At 40.1% G+C, this 24957-nt stretch overlaps 1 protein-coding gene across 1 annotated transcript; it reads left to right on the top strand.

Moving 5' to 3' along the window:
• The first annotated feature begins 1096 nt into the window (after positions 1–1096).
• LOC139450629 (E3 ubiquitin-protein ligase RNF166-like) lies at positions 1097–14166 on the top strand. Its single transcript, XM_071232418.1, has 6 exons — positions 1097–1244; positions 4455–4611; positions 7037–7140; positions 11053–11167; positions 11820–11927; positions 13961–14166. The coding sequence occupies exons 1-6, from the start codon at positions 1144–1146 to the stop codon at positions 14024–14026; spliced, it is 651 nt and encodes a 216-aa protein (XP_071088519.1). The 5' UTR covers positions 1097–1143; the 3' UTR covers positions 14027–14166.
• Positions 14167–24957: the final 10791 nt, after the last annotated feature.

The following is a 24957-nucleotide window of genomic DNA, read 5'->3' on the forward strand; positions in this document are numbered from 1 at the left end:
ATTACATCGAGGGCTGGACCGAAGGGGATAGTCATACAGACCCTGAAACAAATATATCCAATACAGCCCATACAATCTATAATTGTGGGCAAGTCTAGATTATTGCAGTTCATGAAAATGAAGAGTCTCTAGGCTCCTGTTTTTACTGTACATGTAATTTATTAAGATAATTTAACAACTATTTTCTTCGGTAAAATATGTTTATTTCAGAGACAAGACGTTAGTCTAGGAAGGTTTTTGATATGGTACAGGGTCTCATGTTGAGACTAACGAAACCACTCCAGGCATTGATGCTGCCATTTTGACACGGTTACCATTTTACGTGCGCTTCGAGATAATCCCGTTTACTCACCCATTACGAAAGGGGACTAACGGCCAGACATGACACGTCGAATGGTCAAAACTGCCAAGGCGAAGTAAAAAATAATGATATATTGAAAACTAGAAAGGATCAGTTAGTTAGTGATTTGGGTTTCAGGCTGATTTTAACAGCATTCCAGTTACATATCACGGCGTGTCAGCTTCCAGCTTTGAGGAAAGTCCGAATTAAGAGATCAGAAACGTCTGAGAATTAAGTCTCAGACGTTTACCGTTTTGGTGAAACCCAAGAGCACTGGTGTATGGTACTGAAAAAACTAGAAACATTAGCGGGGCAAACCGGATTCATAGGGTTCTAGCATGACCCAAGGGACGCAACTCTGCACAGCGAAGTAAGTATATATTGGCTGTTTCCGCGGTCACTCGGTCACCGTGTGCGAAATACTCATCAGTCGGAAAGCGCACGTTAAATCTCCATAGTAAGTAAGTAAGGTCACTCGGAAACGCACGGAAATCGCGGTGTGTAAATCGGGCTTGTGGCGGAAACCAGCAAAACTGTGACAACTCTATGTCTAGGGATTAGATCCGGGTGTTATTTACCATTAAAAACACAATATATGTATATGATACAATTCAGATATTAGATTATTAAGGCCTACGGCAAAATTCAAAAGATAAATGAAATCAACGGAAGTTCTTCTGAAGCATATGTTATTGTATATAGTTGTTAGGGATGTACTATAACTGTGAACATTGTAAACATTATCAATGTTATACGTCAGTGTTTATTCCGATCACGATTAGGTGCTTCAGTGCGGTGCCATAATGGCCCAGTGTTCTTCAAACACTGATCCATCATTCAAATGCCTTGTTTGTCTGGAGATATTACAGTCGCCTGTCAAGATAACCTGTCCTTTTCAGCATGTGTGAGTCGGCTGTGTAATTTCGGGCGACGTTGAAGGGGAAGTGTTCGTTTTTCGATCACTTATTCAATACCTTCCCTGATTATGCCATGTATTCGATTTGATGCGTGAATTGTAAATGTTTTCAATCATTTTGAATGGTCTACAATGAATGTATTAATGACTTGTACTTATTGTTAGTTCACCAGAGGAACATTGATAGATTGGATGGGTTGGTAGCCCTATGTTTACGTCAGTGCTCAGGAAGCATTGGCTGAAGCAACTGACCTACAACTCATACATGTAAACTTTATGTGATTACTATCATTATTGAACATAATTGATGAATGTTTATAAATTGTTTTTTCAGTTTTGAATCTCTTGAATTTGTCTCCATTTTCATTTTGACATTGACAGCTAATTTTAGAAACAGAAACTGGGACTGAAGATATGTACCCCAGGTACGTTATTGTATACAGAAATGTACCCTAGCCAAGTCAGAATACAGAGAGATACCCAGTAGCCTAAACGACAGACAAGTCCATATTCCTCAACCCGAAACTGAACCTGGTTCACATTGTAGTTCTATTTCACTTGATGATGAGTGCATGTAATGTATCACTGTCGCTGTGTTCGCTAGTGTTTTTATAAAGCAGACTCGAATGCATCTCATACAACAGTATGACAGTTCAGATCCATTTATGGTAAGGAAATACGAGAGAAAAATATATAATGTGTACTGCCATGTTAAATTTTACCGCAGTTTGGCGTCCAGGATGTCGTATACGCAAGTGTTCAAGGAACCGGTTCAGCACATTGGGCAAAACATCCTGTGGCTGTACCTTTCTGTATTCTGAATACCTTTCTGCATTCTGATTTTGGCTAGGGTACATTTCTGTATAAAGAAACGTACCTGGGGTATATATCTGTAGTACCTAAGCTAAGTTACGAAACTAGGTAGTCAATTTTGAAATGAACACAATTGGGGACAGTCGTGTGTGGTAACTCAAAATTTTACTTTGGGTGCCCCAAACAATAAATCCTAATGGTATGGGTTTCCGAGCCCCCTCAGAAGTATTTCTTTTTACATGTCTTATAATAATCCTGATATACTAAAACTAGGTCTTACCTTTAACTACATTTATTTCTGTTAGGACTTGGATGGTCAAATAACTTGTGTTGTTAAGTCTAAAGTGATGATGCCTCATCTAGCAAGACAAGTCAATCAGGCGTATCTTGTTACCAACACATGATTTCGAGACCCTCAAATTCAGTGAAGTTAAAAATAGATGCACATGATCAGTCACATGACATTACACTTAGGAAGTTTACACACAGCAGCCGATACATAATTAGTGGATGCAAATGTTTGAAGCAAAATTATCATCAGATCAAATTTAATTAAAATGTGCATGAGTGCAAAGGTTTTGAGGTACATTTTCATTTCTTTTTGAATATCTCAGCAGCAAGTTGCAAACACTTTCAAGTTTGCAGTGGGCTTTGAACCATCTACCTTGGTGACATCATTAAGTACTCAAAAATAGGCGAGGCTTGAAAACATGTGGTGTGGGGATATATAGAGCTGTACTCAGATGTTTTGTTGCTGTAATGTTTTGTACCCAGGGTACATTTCAATGGTAACCCGATCAAGACTACCCCTATAGGCAAAACTTATCAATGACAAAACAAAGTTGTTGGTAGTTGCACAAGTGGTCCTTTAAACATAGAATATATTGCACAGCAAGTATCCACATGCGATGGAGGAATATAATATTCAGTCACCCTTGATATATATTGATAATATCAAAGTCCCGATTATCCGATATGGTTGGTTGCATATGCTTATGTCTGATTAACAAGTATGTCGGATAAACAAAAATTAAGTTGTATTGTGATTGAAAAAGGGACAACTACATTGTCAGTAAGGATAAGATTTATTGATGAACAACTTCTTTATAACAATTAAGAGTAACATAATATAAACAACAGGATAATAACTTCAAGAAGCCATTCACATCAAAAGACTCCCAACTGTCGATCAACCATGACCAAGGCTATGACATATCCCAACTCATCAAAGACCCCAGCCATAATCTCGTTGTTTATATTACTGGCTTCACCCTTTTCTTTATGTTACAGACTTTGCCAAAAAAAATCTGTACTACCCTTTTGGGTACACTACAGGCTTCTCTGACCTCCAGTATAACTACATGATATCTACTCTACTGATATCTACTCTATCGCACACAAAGTCAGCGATCTAACCCACTCAGCCACCGAGGCTTCCACAAAAATGGAAGTCCGACAACTGGTAGTCTAGGTCACATACTTTGAGTACCCCCCTGACAAGTGTAAATTGGCACGGCTCCCAATAATGAATACACAGAGTGGGTTAGATCGCTGACTTTGTGTGCTGGCGATTAGGTGCCTCACCCTGGCAGGTGTGGGTTCGATTCCCGGACAGGACTCAACCCAAAAAAGTACTAGACTCTGTACTTTACTAAGGAAGTGTTATCCCAAATATAACATTAGTTACTGTATATACTTGTCAACCATACTCTGCAGGGTTAGAAATTGGCACTAGTCCTATAGTCCTTGCCAAACTGCCCAATAGTAAAGGTATCCTAAGGATTAGTAGAATTTTGACATTTTTAAGGGTTTTGCTATATGCTATCATTACAAGGACTAGTTGACTGAAACTGTTAGTTTCTACCACTGCTCTGTATATCACTTGCTTGATAATGGTGTTAGAACCTACTCCCAAACGTTACTCTAAATTGTAATAAAGAAGTTGTTCATCCATAAATCCTATCCTTACTTAGTACTCCAACTTCTAAATGCCTATGAAAAAAATACATGATAGATAATGAAACATGTACTTTGTAATAAAATACACGTAATTAGAAAGGAAATATTCAATAAGCTGTGGACTCACGGGCAGATGACCTAGGAGTATGCTCATCATTGTGTCGGATTAACGAGACTCATTAATGAGTGGTTTCAGCAATATGTTCAAATTAGTTGTGTTGTAGTCGAAGTGCGAGACTGTCGAATAAACTGGTCTATACACCACTGATTTAATCAGCCTACGTCATTTGTGTCGGATAAAGCCGATTGTCGGATTAACAAGTGTCGGGGTAATGAGACTTGACTGTACGTCTTTGACGATGTATAGAACTAACATATGTTGTATCAGGCATTACAGATACATGATTTGCACTGTGGTGGTTTCAGATACTGTGAGCGCTGTGTCACAGGGCTACAGAGTGTGCCAGAGCCTACATGTCCACAGTGTCGGTCACCTATTGACCCCACCCACATGGACAGGGCAGTGGACATTGAGAAAATCATGAGGACAAACAGAGGCAGTTGCCAGTGGTGTGGACAACAGGTACAATGCACCTTTCAAATTAACTGACATTAATTGTGAAGTATTGTAGTCGTTACAAACGGAAAATGTTAAAAGCAATGCTTATTCAGTGCAAGCGCATATGACCCTCCACAAACAGAAATTGATTAGTTTAGACCTGTTCATAGGCCAACATTTGGCCCCCAGGCTGCAGCAATTGTCATTAAATATTCCGAATCAGAATGAAAATTTCGCAATTCATTTTATTCATTTTATACTGTAATTCTGGAAATTAATGCGTCTCCAAATTAATATGCCTGCTGACCCCTAGCCGCCAAAATGCAACTCATTATCACCACAACCCCATCCCCAGTCGAATGATACATATCCTTACCTTAATCCAATCAAACAGAAAATATCACCGCTTATTAATGCTTATTAATATTCTAACAGTGTTTGCCTATAAACAACACCGTTTATATGTTTACTGAGTTGACTGGCATTAAGGAAGTTCAAAGGCATTAAAATAATTGAACCAACGACAGATCACTGATTGGTATGCGGAGAAGGTGTCAACAAGCTTCACACAAGTGGGTAGAACTCTTGTCTCTAGCAGTGATGACTCACTGGATGCCCATTGTATAACTCCTATTCTTTGCATGACATTGTTATATACTTGTTACAGCTGCTGGTCAATAAACCGTGTTTATGTTTATATTCAGGGTGGTATTTCCGCAATCCAAAGTGTGCAGTGATTGCAGATAGTCATTTGGAGACATAAATACAAAGTTAATTAATGCGAGCAAAGACATTGCATGTTTCACATATATTTCACATTTGCATTAATTTCAAGATTTACAGTATATAAGGCTGTTAAATTAATTGCTAGATTGTCATCCACTTTTTGGGGGAGTGGGGAGGGAGGCTTTTTTATTTCCTGTTAAAGTCGTCAAGCTGAAAAATGGACACCTTGGTATGAACAATAGATGACTGACATAGCAAAGATAATTAACAAACATTGATTTCAACAGTAGCAGCTGGATGTATCTGTGTCAAACCTATTTTCATTTTTCCTGCCCCAATTTGTACTTGTACATTTATGGTTTAAACATATTTTTATTCATTGAAATGAGTTGGGATTGGTCAACAAGCTTTACAGCTTATGTTAACACCGCTCCCATACAACATATATTACATATTGAAATGAAGGATGTGATGTCATCGATATAGACATTATTTAAATAATATGTCTGTACATATTACATCAGATACAAATACAAAGTGAACATAAATAGAAAGTTACAGCTTGTGTGTGTCTAACAAGTCGTTTGTAACAAAAGTAATTGTCAATCATGAGGTTATTGTCCGCTTAATTTAATTATTAATTTGTGAGGAGCTGAAACGTTTTGTCTTGATGATGAAACTTGTACATTTATGAATTTATCCTCCTATACGTTAACGTGTCAATTTTCCGGCAAGCAAACTTGTTGAATATTTCGATAAGAGTAGCAGACTCTGGCAAAGGACAGGCAGAGAGTCTTTAATGGTTTACACACACTCACATATTTTCAAAATAGCGAGGCCATCTTGACAGCAAGCAGCTTGCACACCCTGAGAGTTGGTTGTCGACCAGTTTACAGCATATCATAAATATGAAATGGCTGTTTGACAGCTGATGTCATTACAGTGCCCTAAGCTCTAAACATTTCAGTCAGGCAAATAAAATTTATTTGTCGGGGTGTGTGTGGGAGGGTGTTACTTGTGCGATTAATTCATGAATCATACATGCATTTAGTGTGTTCATACTTTCACTTTTCATGTATTGTTTAACTTTTCTTTTTGTTAAAATGGTTTATATATTTTTTCAAGCATACCATGATTTTAACAGTGTCACTTCAAGGAATTTTGAACTCAGCATTCTTTGTCATGTCTGCTGCATATGCAACATTGTTGCTGGGGTATGACCTCATAGAAGATAGCTACCCGATACATCGCAAAGAACATTGAATTTGAAGAACAAAGCATGGTTTATTTCATGATAAAACATTGTTCTGATTTATAATAACACTGAATGAGATAGCAGTCTTAAACTTATCTGCCAGACAGTTGGGCAGGTGGAGGAAATGCAGCCCGACAGAAAAGTTACCAGCCACGGACAGGTGTGCAAGCAGTTATTTTGGACTCTACTAGCATATCAAGCTGACACGCTGTAATGTGACTGGAATACTGTTCAAAGCAGTGTTAAACACAACTCACTCCGTTCCTTTCATCATGTTCATTTACAGGGGGGTGGAGTATCCTGGTAGTAAAACATTAACTTGTCAAACCACACAGTCCAGGTAGAAGTCTTACATGGGCACAATGAGTGAAGCCAAATCTTGATGTCTCACATCATGACGTGTCTGAGAAATTGCGAAAAGTTATTGATCAATACTCCTGACTTTGTGTTTATGTTTTTGCTCACCAGATGGCAGTGTATAAGCTGCGAGACCATATGGAGAAGTGTGCCAGTGCCGATCACAGTATTCCCCAGTTCAGGCCAGTCCGTGAGACCTCACAACCAGTACCCAGGTAGTGCCATGGAAACCGTTGCTAGTCTTTTTAAAAAAAAATGTCTTGTGGGAGAAAAATATAACAGATATATCAGTTTTATTGTCTTTGATCTCCAAAATGTTTTCACGAATATGATAGCATTTGTGCAGTGAGAGCATGTTTGTGGGACTGTTTCTCCACTTTTCATTTGTACTATGTCAGATCCATTATGGATTTGGATTCTTTTGCTAGCTTTTTGTCAAAAGTAGGGAAAAGATTCATATGTCACACACATTCAAGCATTTTATTGTCATGAATCACAATACATAAAAAAATTACCTTGTGTGTAGCTAATGGCTGTATGATGGATCAAGGCATCATGAATGGCATTTAACTTTGGAAGATGATGTTATGGTCTTCAGCAACCTATGCTGTTCGTAAGAGGCGGACATACTCCGGGGTCTATTTGATAGAGCGTCTGTCTGGAGAGCTGAAGGACGAGGGTTCGATTCCCAGACATGTCATATCAAAAGACGTAAAAAGCTGGTACTTGTTGTTACTCTGTCTGGTACTCGGCATTAAGGGTCTAAAACAAGGACTGGTCGGCTTTGAGTCAGTATAGTGGGGTATTCATGTTAAACTGCAGCATGGCTATCTCAGAGGGCTAAGCAGACAGTTTTTGTGGCATCAACAAACAAAAACAACTTTTTCTTCTTTGTTTCTCTGAATTTGTTGAACCAAATTTGCAGAAAATGAGCATAAATGTTTTGTCTTATTGTCGACTGGGGTGTTTTTAAATCAACCAAATAACAATGTTACAAAAAGTAGAAAATCTATTAAAAAAATGAATAAACTTATCCTCTCTCCCAGAATGCATTTCTTCCTTCTTTTGATCCTTCTGTGGAAACATGCTTGAACAAAGTTTCCTTCTTCTTAAAACAATTTACATGAACACATCCCAGCATCAAAATGGTCTCCACCCAAACAAATAGGTCACGCACTGTCATCCCGACCTACATGACATGATCACATGACTACCCCTGCCACCTCATTCACTTTCTCATCGCCACACTGTGAGTTCCTTGGTAATACATTTTGTTTTTATTTTCGGATTTCTTTCCAATATTGTATTAACTTTGTGTTAGTAACCTGAAGGAAGTTGGGCAACGAACATGTAAATCATCCGGCATGTTTTCAAGTGCAGTAAACTTTCTCCATTTCGGATCCTCACAATCTCTGTTGTGATTGTCATAGCCATTGTAGTGAAAACAAAACATGTTCCCAGTCTCATCTCATGAATAAATCCTTTACCATCTACCTACGAAAATGCCACAAGTGGGTCTTTGACACACACTCAAAGTTCAAATACTTGGTACATGAGCCGTCCGCTACAAAGAAGCCTAAGAGGGTCACCAAGACATCTGTCCCCTCCTCCGTTTCTGTCGTTATACCATCTCCAGCATCTGTCTTACCTGAGCTGTCGGTGGCTGAGGATAGCGTCTCCTCACGGATGACATCCCTGCCGTACCTGTCCTTTCCCCAGTGCGCCTGTGACCACACCAACGGTTGAACAACCAGTCACCTCAGGCTTCCGCATGGTATTCTCTGGAGACAAATTGTCCAAGCCAGTTTCGACAGCCCCACTGGTTGACCCTCCTTGCGTTCCACGATTTTCAGCTACCGTAATGGATTCAACTTTACCTCAGAATGATCGTACACGTTCGTCTTCTACCTCTCACAAGGATCGCCATAACCAGGGGCGCTCCCACGCTTCTGCTAGGGATCGTCATTCTTCATCCAGGAATCACCTGGTTTGAAGATCCTTTCGTGGATGTTGTCGATCGTTCCTCTTCGCGTCTTAGCATACTTCAGTGAGTGAGTGAGTGAGTGAGTATGGATTTACGCCGCTTTTAGCAATATTCCAGCAATATCACGGCGGGGGACACCAGAAATGGGCTTCACACATTGTACCCATGTCGGGCATGAGGAGCGAACGCTTTAACCACGAGGCTACCCGACCGCCCCTTGGCATACTTCAGTTTGTACAAGCCTGTCCGTGTATATTTTGTTATTCAATTGATCTATGACTCGAGATGCACCATTTGTCTCATGCAGGATTAGCATGTAAAGTTTAGAAATCACGTGCATCATATCATGATAAGAATAAAGACATTGTGGTAACACTTAACTGATTGTTAGTTTTGTCATTGAGTGGTACACACTGGAAACATCTCTTCTTAACGTACATACTTCTCTATATGTTTTGCGTTTCTTTTGGCAGTGAGTATACATTAATTTATTTGGGTCACCAGCTTCCTTGTGTAGGTTTCACAATCGTATCTGTATCCAGGTTATCTGCGCCACCATCCAACCGTGGGATAAATGCACAGTGTGGGATAGCATAAGTCTATAAATTTGTAAATTTTACATTAAATTATGTATTTATATACTTATCCTATCTCACACACTATATGCCCACCCGACCATCCCAGCGTCACAGGGTCTCCAGCCTGTTAGCCCCAAGATAGAGAATGAGGTGGCAGGGATAGTCATGTGATCACATCGTGTAGGTCTCTATGCACAGGATTACAGTGCATGACCCATTTGTTTGGGAAGTGACCCGATGCTGGGATGTGTTCGGGTAAATTGTTTTTAGAAGCTGGAAACATTGTTCAAGCATGTTTCCATAGAAGGATCGAAAGAACAAGGTAGAAATACATTGTGTGAGATAGGTTAAGTGTATTAATAATATACAATTTAAGTCTAAAAAATATAATAGTCTTGGTTCTCAGGCACCGCCTGCATCATCATAATGTCGTTTTTATTTCAATTGTCAAAAAGAATTAAAAAATCCTGATACTTAAAAACAATGCAATCTAATACAGCACAGAGTTACTTCCCTTTACATGCGCACTGCCAAGCTCCTCGTGACGCCGAATACACTTACCACTGCTAAATTACTTTCTTTGTCAATTTGAATTTCTGTTTCATTAAAGCTATCATGTTATTGATATAGTAAGAATGTAAGGGAGAAGTTGTGTTGATTTTCCGTAAGTCTGCAATCTCGAACTAATCTGATTATACAAACAACAAAGTAAAAACATGGTCAGTTGTAAACCTTTTCAAAATGAACCATGATTGCATTCCCAAAGACACAAACAAAAGTATGAACGTTACTACATTTGGGGTTAGAGGCCAAATTTCAAGATTCTTGTAATGGCCGCGCCCACACTGGTGGCAGCGATGTTACTGAGAGTGTAAACGAAGGTGTCACGCGCTGGGAAGGAGCTTGGGGCTCTGCTTTACTGCACATCCCGTGTTATGATCATGGCAGCTTTAGGAGTTTGTATGCTTGTTTATGTAAGGAGGCCCTTTGCCAGGTTGATGGTACACAATTGTATATTTTGTTACATACTAGTTTGAAGAAGCAAAAAAAATTTTTAAAAATCAGCCTGCCTGCACTATATTTTTTGAAAATCATTTCGTGAGAACCAATTCTTTTATTTTTTTAAGCCTAACGTAAAATTTAGTTTTTGTGTTTTGCAGATTAAGAAGCATTGTCAAAATGAAGTTGCTTGTTTTGTATTTATCAGCTAGTCCTCATTATTTATGAAGAAAATATTTGAATATCAACACTGACAGCGAATTTAGTTAAGTAGATGTCTTGTAGACAGACCATGTCTATGGATGTTGTGTGGTGATGAGGTTCTGGCTGTTAGGAACGCGTGAAGGGATCGCTGACTTGGTTGATGCATGTCATCATATCCCAATTGTGTGGATCGATGCTCATGATGTCAATCACTGGATTGTCTGGTTTGGATTGGATTATTTACAGACAGCTGTCATATAGCTGGAATATTGCTGAGTGTGGCGTTTAACAACAAATAAGCAAACAATAAACTGTTAGAAAAGTGCAGTGTTTGGACTGTGTCTTTCATCACTCTGTTTCAGCAATGTTCCCAACAGATCCACCTTCCAGTGTCCATATTGTGGGGAGAAGAATTTGGAATGCTCAGCATTGGTCAAACATTGCAATGAGCAACATCGACACTGCCCACAACAAGTGGTGAGAACACTGTCAACATCTTGAAGGACAAGCTTTTCTCTCCCCAAATCTACATAGGTCTTCAGCAACCCATGCTTGCCGTAAAAGGTGACTAAGCTTGTCGTAAAAGGCGACTAACGGGATCGGGTGGTCAGGCTCGCTGACTTGATTGTCATCAATCCCAATTGCGTGGATCGATGCTCATGATATCAATCACTGGATTGTCTGGTCCAGACTCGATTATTTGCAGACCACCGTCATATAGCTGGAATATTGCTGAGTGTGGCGTTAAACAACAAACCAACCAACCAACCAAGATATTTTCCTATATATGTGTGTGTAACATAAATTGTAGATCTGTAAATGTGCTGTGGACTGTAATTAGTTAGTTTATCTCATGGTGATGACGCCTGAAGATTATGTTACATGATGCAAAATAATGTGTCCTATGCTCAAACAACTTGAGGCACTGTGACTCCAAAGAGACTGAAAAATGTAAGACTGTTTGATTAATTTTTTGTATGCAGGTACGATACTATTGATAAAACATCCATTCAGTATTACTGTCCATTATCGTTTCTCGTTGCCATGGTTACAGCCCTGTTGTGTTTGATACTACCTGCTGGTCTTGTTACCATGGTTACTGCCTTTTATGACACTTTTTCTGCTGCAGGTTTGTCCTGTGTGTGCGTCAATGCCATGGGGAGATAAATCACGTGTCAGCGCCAACTTCCTGCAACATCTCAACCTCAGGCACAAGTTTGAATATGATACTTATGTAGTAAGTACATGCCATTAGCACCTAAGACACAAGTTTGAATTGACACTTATGTAGTAAGTACATGCCATTAGCACCTAAGACACAAGTTTGAATTGATACTTATGTTGTAAGTACATGCCATTAGCACCTAAGACACAAGTTTGAATTGATACTTATGTAGTAAGTACATGCCATTAGCACCTCAGACGCAAGTTTGAATGTGATACTTATGTAGTAAGTACATGCCATTAGCACCTCAGACGCAAGTTTGAATATGATACTTATGTAGTAAGTACATGCCATTAGCACCTCAGATGCAAGTTTGAATATGATACTTATGTAGTAAGTACATGCCATTAGCACCTCAGACACAAGTTTGAATATGATACTTATGTAGTAAGTACATGCCATTAGCACCTCAGACGCAAGTTTGAATATGATACTTATGTAGTAAGTACATGCCAATAGCACCTCAGATGCAAGTTTGAATATGATACTTATGTAGTAAGTACATGCCATTAGCACCTCAGATGCAAGTTTGAATATGATACTTATGTAGTAAGTACATGCCATTAGCACCTCAGACGCAAGTTTGAATATGATACTTATGTAGTAAGTACATGCCAATAGCACCTCAGACGCAAGTTTGAATATGATACTTATGTAGTAAGTACATGCCATTAGCACCTCAGATGCAAGTTTGAATATGATACTTATGTAGTAAGTACATGCCAATAGCACCTCAGATGCAAGTTTGAATATGATACGTATGTAGTAAGTACATGCCATTAGCACCTCAGACGCAAGTTTGAATATGATACTTATGTAGTAAGTACATGCCATTAGCACCTCAGATGCAAGTTTGAATATGATACTTATGTAGTAAGTTCATGCCATTAGCACCTAAGACACAAGTTTGAATTGATACTTATGTAGTAAGTACATGCCATTAGCACCTAAGACACAAGTTTGAATATGATACTTATGTAGTAAGTACATGCCATTAGCACCTCAGACACAAGTTTGAATATGATACTTATGTAGTAAGTACTTTGCACCTCAGACACAAGCTACAACCGTCCTATTGGAATTCCAGGTTAGAATTGGTCCCAGCAGCCTGTGATCATCATGGCAGCCATCTTTATGAAACGGGTCATTCAGGTGGTTGATTGCATGTCAGTGTACCCGGTCACTGGGTTGTCGTGTTCAGGCTGGACTATTTGCAGGCCATCATCTTTTAGCTGGAATATTGCTGAGTGTGGCATTAAACATAAGCAATCAAACGTTTGAATACAAAAAGATAAATATCAAACTCCGCCCACATCTCTCCACACATCCACTTCTTGCCATAAGTAGGAATTGACTTGCCATAAGTGGGTATTGACTTGCCATAAGTGGGTATTGATTTGCCATATATAAGTGGGTATTGACTTGCCATAAGTGGGTATTTACTTGCCATAAGTGGGAATTGACTTGCCATAAGTGGGTATTGATTTGCCATTTATAAGTGGGTATTGACTTGCCATAAGTGGGTATTTACTTGCCATAAGTGGGAATTGACTTGCCTTAGGTGGGTACTGACTTGCCAGAAGTGGGTACTGACTTGCCATAAGTGGGAAGTGACTTGCCATAAGTAGGTATTGACTTGCCATAGGTGGGTACTGACTTGCCATAAGTAGGTATTGACTTGCCATAGGTGGGTACTAACTTGTCATAAGTGGGTACTAACTTGTCATAAGTTGGTATTGATTTGCCATAAGTGGGTATTCACTTGCCATGAAATACAGGCCTATCTTTTCACGTTGTGGATTGAGTCATAAGTCTGTGACATACAAAAGCAGAAACATTTTCCTGACCTGAAACCTTTTTCATCTCCATGATGTTGTTTGGCCCACTAACATTGACAAGATTAAGAAATAAGGAAAACTTGAAAATCTTATTCAGTATCGTGGTTATTGAAAGTGTTCACTTGATTGTATCACATGTTAGGTAAGGACAACATCAATGACATGTATCTCCATGTTTTGAGAAAATATTTTCTTCCAATCTTGCAGGATTACCAGCATGATGATGACTCCATGTTACAGGAGGCAATCCAGGCCTCACTGCAGAGCTTCTGAGTCTTCAACAAAGCTATTGGAGCCTGACTGCAGAGCTTCTGAGTCTTCAATGAGCTCTTGGAGCCTCACTGCAGAGCTTCTGACTCTTCAATGAGCTCTTGGAGCCTGACTGCAGAGCTTCTGACTCTTCAATGAGCTCTTGGAGCCTGACTGCAGAGCTTCTGACTCTTCAATGAGCTCTTGGAGCCTGACTGCAGAGCTTCTGACTCTTCAATGAGCTCTTGGAGCCTCACTGCAGAGCTTCTGACTCTTCAATGAGCTCCTGGAGCCTGACTGCAGAGCTTCTGAGTCTTCAATGAGCTCTTGGAGCCTCACTGCAGAGCTTCTGACTCTTCAGTGAGCTCTTGGAGCCTGACTGCAGAGCTTCTGACTCTTCAGTGAGCTCTTGGAGCCTGACTGCAAAGCTTCTGACTCTTCAACAAAGCTATTGGAGCCTGACTGCAGAGCTTCTGACTCTACAACAAGCTATTGGTGCCACATTGCAGAACTTCAGACTATTTGAACCTCTTGAGAGACTTACCGACTCTGGAACTGACTATATGAACCTTTTTAGAGAGCTCTTGACTCTGGAAAAGACTATTTGAACATCCTGGCAGAAATTCTAACAGTGCCATGGATGGATGTGATGTTTGTGTGTTGAATCTGATCTTGTTCTACTGCCTGAGATGTAAACTGTTGGGGCACCAACAACTTGGTGGAGCTCCCATCACTCAGACAGTACCGGAACTTGTACCGGTTAACTTACTCAAAGACTGATAGGACAATTATCTGACATTCAAATAACTTTTCAAAGACCTGGGCCCCATTCCTTTAAGCGATTGTAGCACGAAGACAATTGTAACTTACATACTTTAACATGAATTTGTGACAGTCGTAGCGCTACGATCGCTTTGTGGAACTGGTCCCTGGACCTTACTAAATTTACTGTGTCATCAAGGCTCCATTAATTAATGTGCCATTTATTCGGTTGTATTAATTATTAATGACAAAATCCATACTTTAGACAAAGCATGCCTTAATAATATGTGATATTAGGTTGATAAGATGAAGGAGTCCGATAATTTTTTTATCCAAAACATGTTAAGTACATCATGAAATGAATGTTGGAAGTGATGCATTTGGCAGTTATGATTAGCCAAACTGGAGTGTGAGTGTGTGAGTATGGTTTTACGCCGCTTTTAGCAGTATTCCAGCAATATTACGGCAGGGAACACCAGAAATGGGCTTCACACATTGTACCAATGTCGGGAATTGAATCCAGGTCTTCGGCGTGACGAGCGAACGCTTTAACCACTAGGCTACCTGACCGCCCCATAACCAAACTGTAAACCTTATACTTAAAGTATCATTACTGGTAGTAAATGATCCATTTTAATGTTGCCCATTTACTACTGAAACATTAAGATTTTAGTGAACCATGTGCGAAGCCCATTTCTGGTGTTTCATAACATTTCTTACTTCCCACTTCATATATTGTGAAATTTTTGTTACCACTGACACAGATCACAAACTATTTTACCAATTTTTATTTTTTTTATTTAATTCGTTTTTTGACAAGTATTATTTTGAAAGTATTTGTCATGAAATTAGTACAAAATCGGCCTCTGCACTGCCACTGAATCTGCCGGTATACTAATATGTTATTAACAACAGCGGCAGGAGCTAGGATGATTGCTTGAAGTCACTGGGGCATGGGTATGGCATAATTGGTGAAACTTCACAGTGGGTAAACTCATGTCAGTTTATGTGTCATGTGATACATCTCAGTTGGTATGTCATGTGATACATGTCATGTGATTCATGTCAGTTGGTATGTCATGTGATACATGTCAGTTGGTATGTCATGTGATACATGTCAGTTGGTATGTGTCATGTGATACATCTCAGTTGGTATGTCATGTGATACATGTCATGTGATTCATGTCAGTTGATATGTCTTGTGATACATGTCAGTTGGTATGTGTCATGTGATACATGTCAGTTGGTATGTTCCATGTGATACATGTCAGTTGGTATGTGTCATGTGAAGCATGTCAGTTGGTATGTCATGTGATACATGTCAGTTGGTATGTGTTATGTGAAGCATGTCAGTTGGTATGTGTCATGTGAAGCATGTCAGTTGGTATGTGTCATGTGAAGCATGTCAGTTGGTATGTGCTATGTGATACATGTCAGTTGGTATGTCATGTGATACATGTCAGTTGGTATGTCATGTGATACATGTCAGTTGGTATGTGTCATTGATACATGTCAGTTGGTATGTCATGTGATACATGTCAGTTGGTATGTGTCATGTGATACATGTCAGTTGGTATGTCATGTGATACATGTCAGTTGGTATGTGTCATTGATACATGTCAGTTGGTATGTCGTGTGATACATGTCAGTTGGTATGTGTCATTGATACATGTCAGTTGGTATGTCATGTGATACATGTCAGTTGGTATGTGTCATGTGATACATGTCAGTTGGTATGTCTTGTGATACATGTCAGTTGGTATGTGTCATTGATACATTTCAGTTGGTATATCATGTGATACATGTCAGTTGGTATGTGTCGTGTGATATATGTCAGTTGGTATGTGTCTTGTGATACATGTCAGTTGGTATGTGTCATGGATACATTTCAGTTGGTATGTCATGTGATACATGTCAGTTGGTATGTCATGTGATACATGTCAGTTGGTATGTGTCATGTGACACATGTCAGTTAGTATGTCATGTGATATATGTTAGTGGGTGTGTCATGTGATACATGTCAGTTGGTATGTGTCATGAGATTCATGTTAGTTGGTACATGTCATATGATACATGTTAGTTGGTATGTGTCATGTGATACATGTCAGTTGGTATGTCATGTGATACATGTCAGTTGGTATGTCATGTGATACATGTTAGTTGGTATGTGTCATGTGATACATGTCAGTTGGTAGGTGTCATGTGATACATGTTAGTTGGTACATGTCATGTGATACATGTCAGTTGGTATGTGTCATGTGATACATGTCAGTTGGTATGTGTCATGTGATACATGTCAGTTGGCATGTGTCATGTGATTCATGTAAGTTGATATGTCATGTGATACATGTCAGTTGGTATGTGTCATGTGATTCATGTCAGTTGGTATGTCATGTGATAGATGTCAGTTGGTATGTCATGTGAGACATGTCAGTTGGTATGTCATGTGATACATGTCAGTTGGTATGTGTCGTGATTCATGGCAGTTGGTATGTCAGGTGATACATGTCAGTTGGTATGTCATGTGATACATGTCAGTTGGTATGTCATGTGATACATGTCAGTTAGTATGTTATGTGATACATGTCAGTTGGTATGTGTACGACCATGCTAGGCCAGAGGCTGTTTTTGTTGACTTGGTTCTGAGCTAAAATGTCTCATCCTTGTGCAGTGTGGGACACCCCTCTATAGGTTGTTTATTAACTATTGTATGTTTCCATAGTTTCCTGAAAGAATGTGCTTATGCCAAGTTTGTAAGCAATATCATGCTAATGTTGATGATAATATTGAATACTAGGTGTATATAAATGACTATATTTGGTGCAAGACTCCTCACCACAAAGTGACATGCTTATGGTGTCTTAAGTTCCTGTATGTATTGTCATTGTTATCTTTCTGCTAACCAAATATAAAACCGTAACAAAATTATTATGCCAAAAAGTTTACACACTCTAGTATCTTTATCGCACATGTTATGTAAAAATGAAAACTTGATACGAACAACCTGCAAAATGACAAGACTAGTACATATGGTTCCTATTTACAACACTTCAATGAAAACACAAATGTCAACATTTGTATATAAACTGCCATAAATGTGAAAGTTTAGACAAGTATTAAAACGAAAATGGACAGAATTATCACAATAGTGCCCGCATGATATCAGAAATCTGCGGGCCACTTTTCCCTAACGATAACATTGGGCATGTGTCTATTCTATTGTTATGGGACGTCATCGGCTTCACGTTTCTTTTCTGTGACGTCATCGTATATTGTTCTATGGCACTGCATTTTGTAAATCAGTGAACTCCGCTGTGACTTTTTTTAGTTATACAGCCACTAAACATACACTGCTGTTTGTTGTTTTGTTCTTGTGTGGATTAGCTACAAATTCTATCCATTTTGCCTATAATAATAGCAACATTATTGTTCAGGGCATTATCATTTGCAGAAGCCCTTGATCCGTTCAACTGCCCTCATTTGTTGGCCACTCTATTATTTTTATTAATATAATCATGAATGTGATTTCTTTAAAGATTAATATCATTGCATATCACAGTTAATGATATGTAAACACAAAACATTGTTGAATAATGAATTTCTGTACCAGAATTTTCTTGTGAAATATGTGAGGTGGGTATCTAAAAATCCAAGATGGCTGTTACTGACGGTATACAGTCGCATTAGGTCAGTAACAACCATCTTGGATTGTTATTGACAGTATATGGGCTCAAATGGGGGTTATTAGTTCTGCACTCTGATTGGTCAATCTCACTTTGAGGCATTATAAATCACTACCCAGGGCCCCCCATTCCACAATGAGGATCGTAAGTCCATGTATAAGTATGAGAGTTACGATCACCTTATCCTTGAAATCGCTTTGTGGAATGGGCCCTGGTAAATGAATGGTTCAGTGTGCTTTCAAAATGCATTCTCGGCTCCTTGGGGAATATACAGATATTCACGATCCCTAACTTGTTTTGTTCAGTATACAAGCTGTCGGTTAGATTCTAGAAGGTGTATATTTACATCACCATCACATGCAATACATGTGTAGCTTGCACATCCCCAATGTTCCCTGCAGGAATTGCTGGAATATAAAACGACACACACCAACTCACATCCTGGATGCAGAATGCTTTCTCAGTATCTTTTGTTTTTACGGTGGACAACACAGGATTGGGTGGTCAGGCTTCATGATCAGGTGGTTACAGTGTGTGACTGCGTAGGACACTAAGCATGCTTTGTTGTTGTTTGTTGGTTTGTTGTTCAACTCCGCACTCATGATCGGCAATATTCCAGCTGTATTACAGCAGTCTGGACCAGACAATCCAGTGATTGATATCATTAGCATCGATTAATCATGCTTTGAAACAGTGGTGTTCCTTATCCTGGCTTCATCGTATCTAAGCTGCACATTGACATTGCTTGAACATTGCTGACTGTGGCATAAAAGAACACTCACACACTCACTGAATGGAAGCATGGTAGAGCTTGTGTCTCGTAAGATATGCCTTATGAATGTCTGATAACATGTCTTATGATGTATGTTTCTTCAAGATTGAACCGCCTCCGTGATCTTGTGGTAGAGCGTCCACCCGGAGAGCGGAAGGTCCGGAGTTCGATCCCCGGCTGCGTCATACCAAAAGACTTTAAAAGATGGTACTTGTTGTTATCCTGTATGGCGCTCGGCATTAAGGGGCAAAACAAGGACCTGCTCGGAGTTAGTATACTGTGTCTGAGTGGTGTATTCATGTTAAACTGCGGCATGGTATCTCAGTGAGCTAGCACTATAGCATCAGTCCGGACTAGTACAAGCAGCCACACACACACGTGCATGCACGTCGCTATATAAGTGCAATAATCTTGGACGCGACCTTAAACCCCATTTCCCCTCACCTCACCTTTTTCAAGATTGTCTCATAAGGTGTGGCCCTGTGGGGTCCAGGTTCAGAAAATGGCCACAGGACTCATTGCCTGGCGTAAAAGGGGACATGATACAGTGATACAGTGGTGAGGCTTGGTGACTTAGTTGTTTGTGTGTCATTGTGCCCAGACAGCTGTTGGTGCTCATGATATCAACCACTGGTTTGCCTGGCCCAGACTTGTACTCGATCTCTGCTTGTTCCTGTATTTTGTCTATTTTCCAAAGGTCACTGAACCACAGACTTGTCACCACAAAACAATTTCCTCAGTTGACTTAAGTTTTTTTGGATATACCTCTGTGTCATCATGTGATGACCAGGGCGATCGGGTAGCCCAGGGTTAAAGCGTTTGCTCATCACGCCGAAAACCTGGGTACCCGACATGGGTACAGTGTGTGAAGCCCATTTCTGGTGTGCCCAGCCGTGATATTGTTGGAATATTGCTAAAAGCGGCGTAAAACCATACTCACTCACTCACTCAGGTGATGACCACAACAAAAGATGTCTACTATGTGAGGCTTAGAACTTTTCAATCAGCCGTTCTATATAGATGCAATGAAGCTGACTGTGGCCTAAAGCAACAAATATACAATAAATTTTAAGGTGTGTCTCCTTGGTCCAGCCAGCCGACAGAGGTGCCCGAGTCAGAATCCTGAGGCACGGTCGGGTAGCCTGGTGGTTAAAGTGTTCGCCGTCACACCGAAAACCCAGGTTCGATTGCCGACATGGGTACAATGTGTGAAGCCCATTTCTGGTGTCCCCCGCTGTGATATTGCTGGTATATTGATAAAAGCGGAGTAAAACTATTTTCACTCACTCACTCAGAATCCTGAACTCCCATCCAGTTGTCTAAAATCTGACTTGTGACGGGGGCACGGGGGGCCCAGTCGTCTAAGGCGCCATGATTCGCTGTGCAGAGTTGCGTCCCTTGGGCACGCCAGAAACCTATGATTGTGGGTTTGAATCCCAGTTCGCCCCGATTATGTTTCTAGGTTTGTCAGCACCATACCCGTGCTCGTGGGTTTCACCGAAGTGGTAAACTCCCACATTAAGCTGACACGCCGCGATATAACTGGAATACTGTTAAAAGCGGCATAAAACCCAACTCACTCACTCACTCTTACTTGTGACATTGAGGTTCTTTGAGTGAGTGGAGCATACACAGCAGTGCCATGCAATGTGTTAACATACAACATACAAATGCAACTAAAATATGATGTGACAGATCCCTTAATGCTGTGGATCGTTGCTCACAATATCAATCACTGGATTGTCCGGTCCTGACTCGGTTGTATAGCTGAAATATTGCCGAGTGTGGTGTTAAACAACAAAGTAACACATGCTGATTTTGTTTTCATGTGCCCTGTTTATTTGTTCACTGATGTGTTTGTTACTATTTATGGCTATATATTAAGCTCGACTGGGCTGTATTTAAATACTTAGATGATTTAATCCTGGGTTCAATTCCTGGTTCGCCCTGATTATGTTTCTAGGTTTGTCAGCACCATACCTGTGCTCATGGGTTTCACAAAAGTGATAAACGTCGAAGTCCTGCATCACTTCTGGCTTTCCTCCTACAGTACATCAAGCTGACATGCCGTGATATTACTGGAATACTGTTGAAAGCCGTGTTAAACCCAGCTCACTCACTGATTTGAAGTTTACACAATATACGGCTTTTCCACTGAACGAGAGATCGAACACATGGCCGAGAAATTGATGTACATAAGCATGTGAACGGCACAATTTGACATTACTGAAGCGTGAAGCGTGGAGCGTGGATGTACCACATTAGCTGTTGAGGACAACAAACAAGCAGGCTTTATCAAGCAAGTAACTTGGCTGATCAGGTTGTATTGATATTTGTCAAACATAAAGAGTTAAAGATCATTTGAGCCTCTGACTGAACAAATGAGTAATAACTGGGATAGTAAGTTCTTGTTTGAGAATTGTTTTATAGGTATAAAACAAACCAGGTTTTCTTGGATAGAGTTACTTTGATCAGGTTGATTGTGTGACAGTGTACCCAGAGTATGTTGATACATGTAGTTGTTCATGGAGGCATTCACTGATCATTCACCGACTGTCACGATACAGGAAGATAGTGCTGACTCCAGTGTCACACATCTAGACTAATTAACCAAAAACTCACTCACCCACCGAACCAGAACAGCCACCCACACACCTAGACTACCTACCCAGAAACTCACTCACACACCCAACCATCCCAGACCCGAACCGGCCTTCACCTTGACAACCTACCCACCCACCCACTCACTCACCTAACCGGTCCTCATCTACACAACCAACCTACCTACCTACCTACCTACCTACCCACCCACCCACTCACTCACTCACCGAACCAGCACCCACAACTGTCTGACCCCACCAGACCACTTCCCAAAACATCCGACCACAGGAACTCAGTCCTCCCTACCACAACACACACACACCAGGACTATCCATCCACCTCCTCACTCCTTTACCCCCTCAGTATATCGTATCTCTGCGCCAATTTTAATGTTAACTGAGTGAACAAATAAAGTTCAGCTCCACTTTGAACAGAATTTACTGTAACTGATCAGATTGACTGCTGTCTTGGCTGGTCAAGGTGAGACGCCTCACAACTGATCGCGAAGGACCTTTTGTAAAGTGAGGATTGAGCATTTAACCATGTGATGAACAACTTTACTCAACCAACCAAAATAGTGGGTGGTCTAGTGCTTGATATACCTGCAACACTGTAGTTCGGAAGCACAACCTGAAATTATGCAGCCATGTTGATTATGACTGATTTGAATCCCATCGGTTTGAAAAGCTTGTCCAAGCAACAAGGGGACACAACTCTGTACAGGGAGTTGCATCAGCTGAGACCACTGGGCCAGTCTTGCCCCTGGGTATTAGGATTGGGTTGTTACGATTTGTGATGATTGTCATGATACTCTGAAGGATTGTTGCTCCTGCTACCAAGCTGTTCATTATTACAGGCTGTCCCTGACATGAACAGACAACTCATCAACATGCTATACTGCTTCATTATTGATAGGGTAGAGCGTCTGCCCAGGGAGCGGAAGGTCCGGGGTTCATACCAAAAGACGTTAAAAGATGGAACTTGTTGTTACCCTGTCTGGCACTCGGCATTAATAAGCCTATACAAGGACTGCTCCGCTCGGATGTATAATGTGTCTGAGTGGGGTATTCATGTCAAACTGCAGCATGGTATCTCAGTGGGCTAGCACTATAAATCGGCATCAGTCCGGACTAGTACAAGCAGACACGCACACGCACACACACACACGTCGCTATATAAGTGCAATAATCTTGCAAGCGACGTTAAACCCCATTTAACCTCACCACCTCATTTTTTTATAGGGATATGATTTCCTTAGTATGTCAAGTGTAAATTTAAATAGAATGACATATCTGATTATCCCTGTAAAAAGGTTGAGTAGTTTGTTTGTCTACCTAATGTATGTATAGACACCACAGTGAATATATATAGTCCTGTTGCTACTTGGCACCGATATGATCACTTCAGTCAGTCTTGTTGAGGACTGCAATGGGATGTTATTGATTTGATTTGATTTGATTTGATTTGATTGAATGTAGTGCATTGTTCATGTACCAGAAGAACTGTTGGTTTTGTTGCTGATAGTCAGTTCTTGGGGAGAAGTCATTCAGGGCTTTTATAGAACCAAATCGAAGAGTGCTGTGAATGGGATAAACAATAACTGGAAGAGGGTGTGGAAAACATTTCACAGTTTGTGTTAGGGTGAGGAAATGAATGTTGTTGTTAAAGTACTGTCTAATTTTGGTGGAATTATCTTCACACTCATCTTCCCGAGGCAAGGGGGCTAACTGACTATAAAAGTCCAGTTTCCACCCTTGCCGAACTATGGAATTATGGAGTTATATTTTGGCAATTATATGTTATATCATATGATGAGTCTCTGCATAGTCCAATCAAAATCACGTAACAAACTAGAAATCCAGTTAAAAAACAACATGGATTTCAACGTGCAGATTTTGATCGAATGCAAGATTTACAAAGCATGTGTACCATCAACTGGGTGTCGACAGATCTTTTCCAAATCTTTTCATGTTTTTGATCATGGGTGCTCAAATGATTTGATGCATATCATGAGGTAAGACCCGTTTTATTACAATATAGATTTTGGACTGTGCACCACCATTTTGTTTGAAGCCAATGCAAGTGATAATTTGATGAGCCAATAGGAGGGACATAGAAGGGACATATCTCGTAATAGCCACTAGTGGCGCAATGATGGAGCCCAGAAATTGCAACGTGATTCGGCAAGGGTGGAAACTAGACTTTTTTATAGTCAGTTAACTCCCTTGCCTCAGGAAGGTGCTTCACACTGGACAAAACTGACAAAAGGTGGTGACAGAAGTTGACATGAGGGCTGGGATGATTCCAAATTTACTACCTTGTACCTTACCCCTTTTTACCCGACCCTACCCTTTGTAGGTTTCAGGACTTGTGAACAAAATGTCTGATTTGGAAATGATTGTTAGATACCTGTATGAAACGATTTGATCATGCATTCACTTAAGTTGACAGTGGTTTTATCTTTTCTCAAAGATATAAAAGTCATAAGGCATGCATACATAGAATGAAATGCAAACATTTGCGACTTGAAGTGTAACCATGTAATTTGACTATTATATTCATTAAGCAATACTCCATGTGACACCTGGTAGTCCTGTGGGTACCCGGGTCCTACTCAGGACCCACACGAACCAGGTACCCAAGTTACCCATCCCAGCCCAAGTTGACATGTGATCGTGACCGTCATAACTAAGAAGAGTTGTCTCCCTGAATACCTGAAGACCATGTTTTGGCGAAATTATCAACAGAATGGTACAAACATGCTGCAAGTGAAATATTAATCTGCAGGCACGAAAAGCATAATCTGCTTTGTGTTAATTGTTTAAGACAGTGCTTCAACAATTTGAAGAAGATTTTGAGTGTTTGATGTACATGATGCTTGCAAATGCTGTGTGAAAGATGTACTGTTAATTTTGTCTTGAACAATATGACTCTGAAATAAAGCATTTCAGACTAGCATCGTATGTTCAGTATTGTCTTTTGGTGAATTGACTTCTAAAGTCTGTCATAACTTACGATGATGTTCTGATTACTGGACCTTCAAATATGATAGATTTAACAGTTGAAGAGGAACAAGCCTTTGACCAACTGGTAGGCCGAGCTAGTTTCATTCAAATCTTTCCAATACATTTTGGTAT

The sequence above is a fragment of the Haliotis cracherodii genome, unplaced genomic scaffold, assembly GCF_022045235.1.
Source record: "Haliotis cracherodii isolate W230 unplaced genomic scaffold, xgHalCrac1.p SCAF_10, whole genome shotgun sequence".
NCBI lineage: Eukaryota > Metazoa > Mollusca > Gastropoda > Lepetellida > Haliotidae > Haliotis > Haliotis cracherodii.

Bases quoted from the DNA above. Each gene is read 5' to 3' on its own strand.
- LOC139450629 (XM_071232418.1), top strand. From the start codon at position 1,144: ATGGCCCAGTGTTCTTCAAACACTGATCCATCATTCAAATGCCTTGTT. The intron at 7,141-11,052 runs GTAGTGCCATGG...ACTCTGTTTCAG, and splicing joins ACCTCACAACCAGTACCCAG to CAATGTTCCCAACAGATCCA. The intron at 11,928-13,960 runs GTAAGTACATGC...CCAATCTTGCAG, and splicing joins TTGAATATGATACTTATGTA to GATTACCAGCATGATGATGA.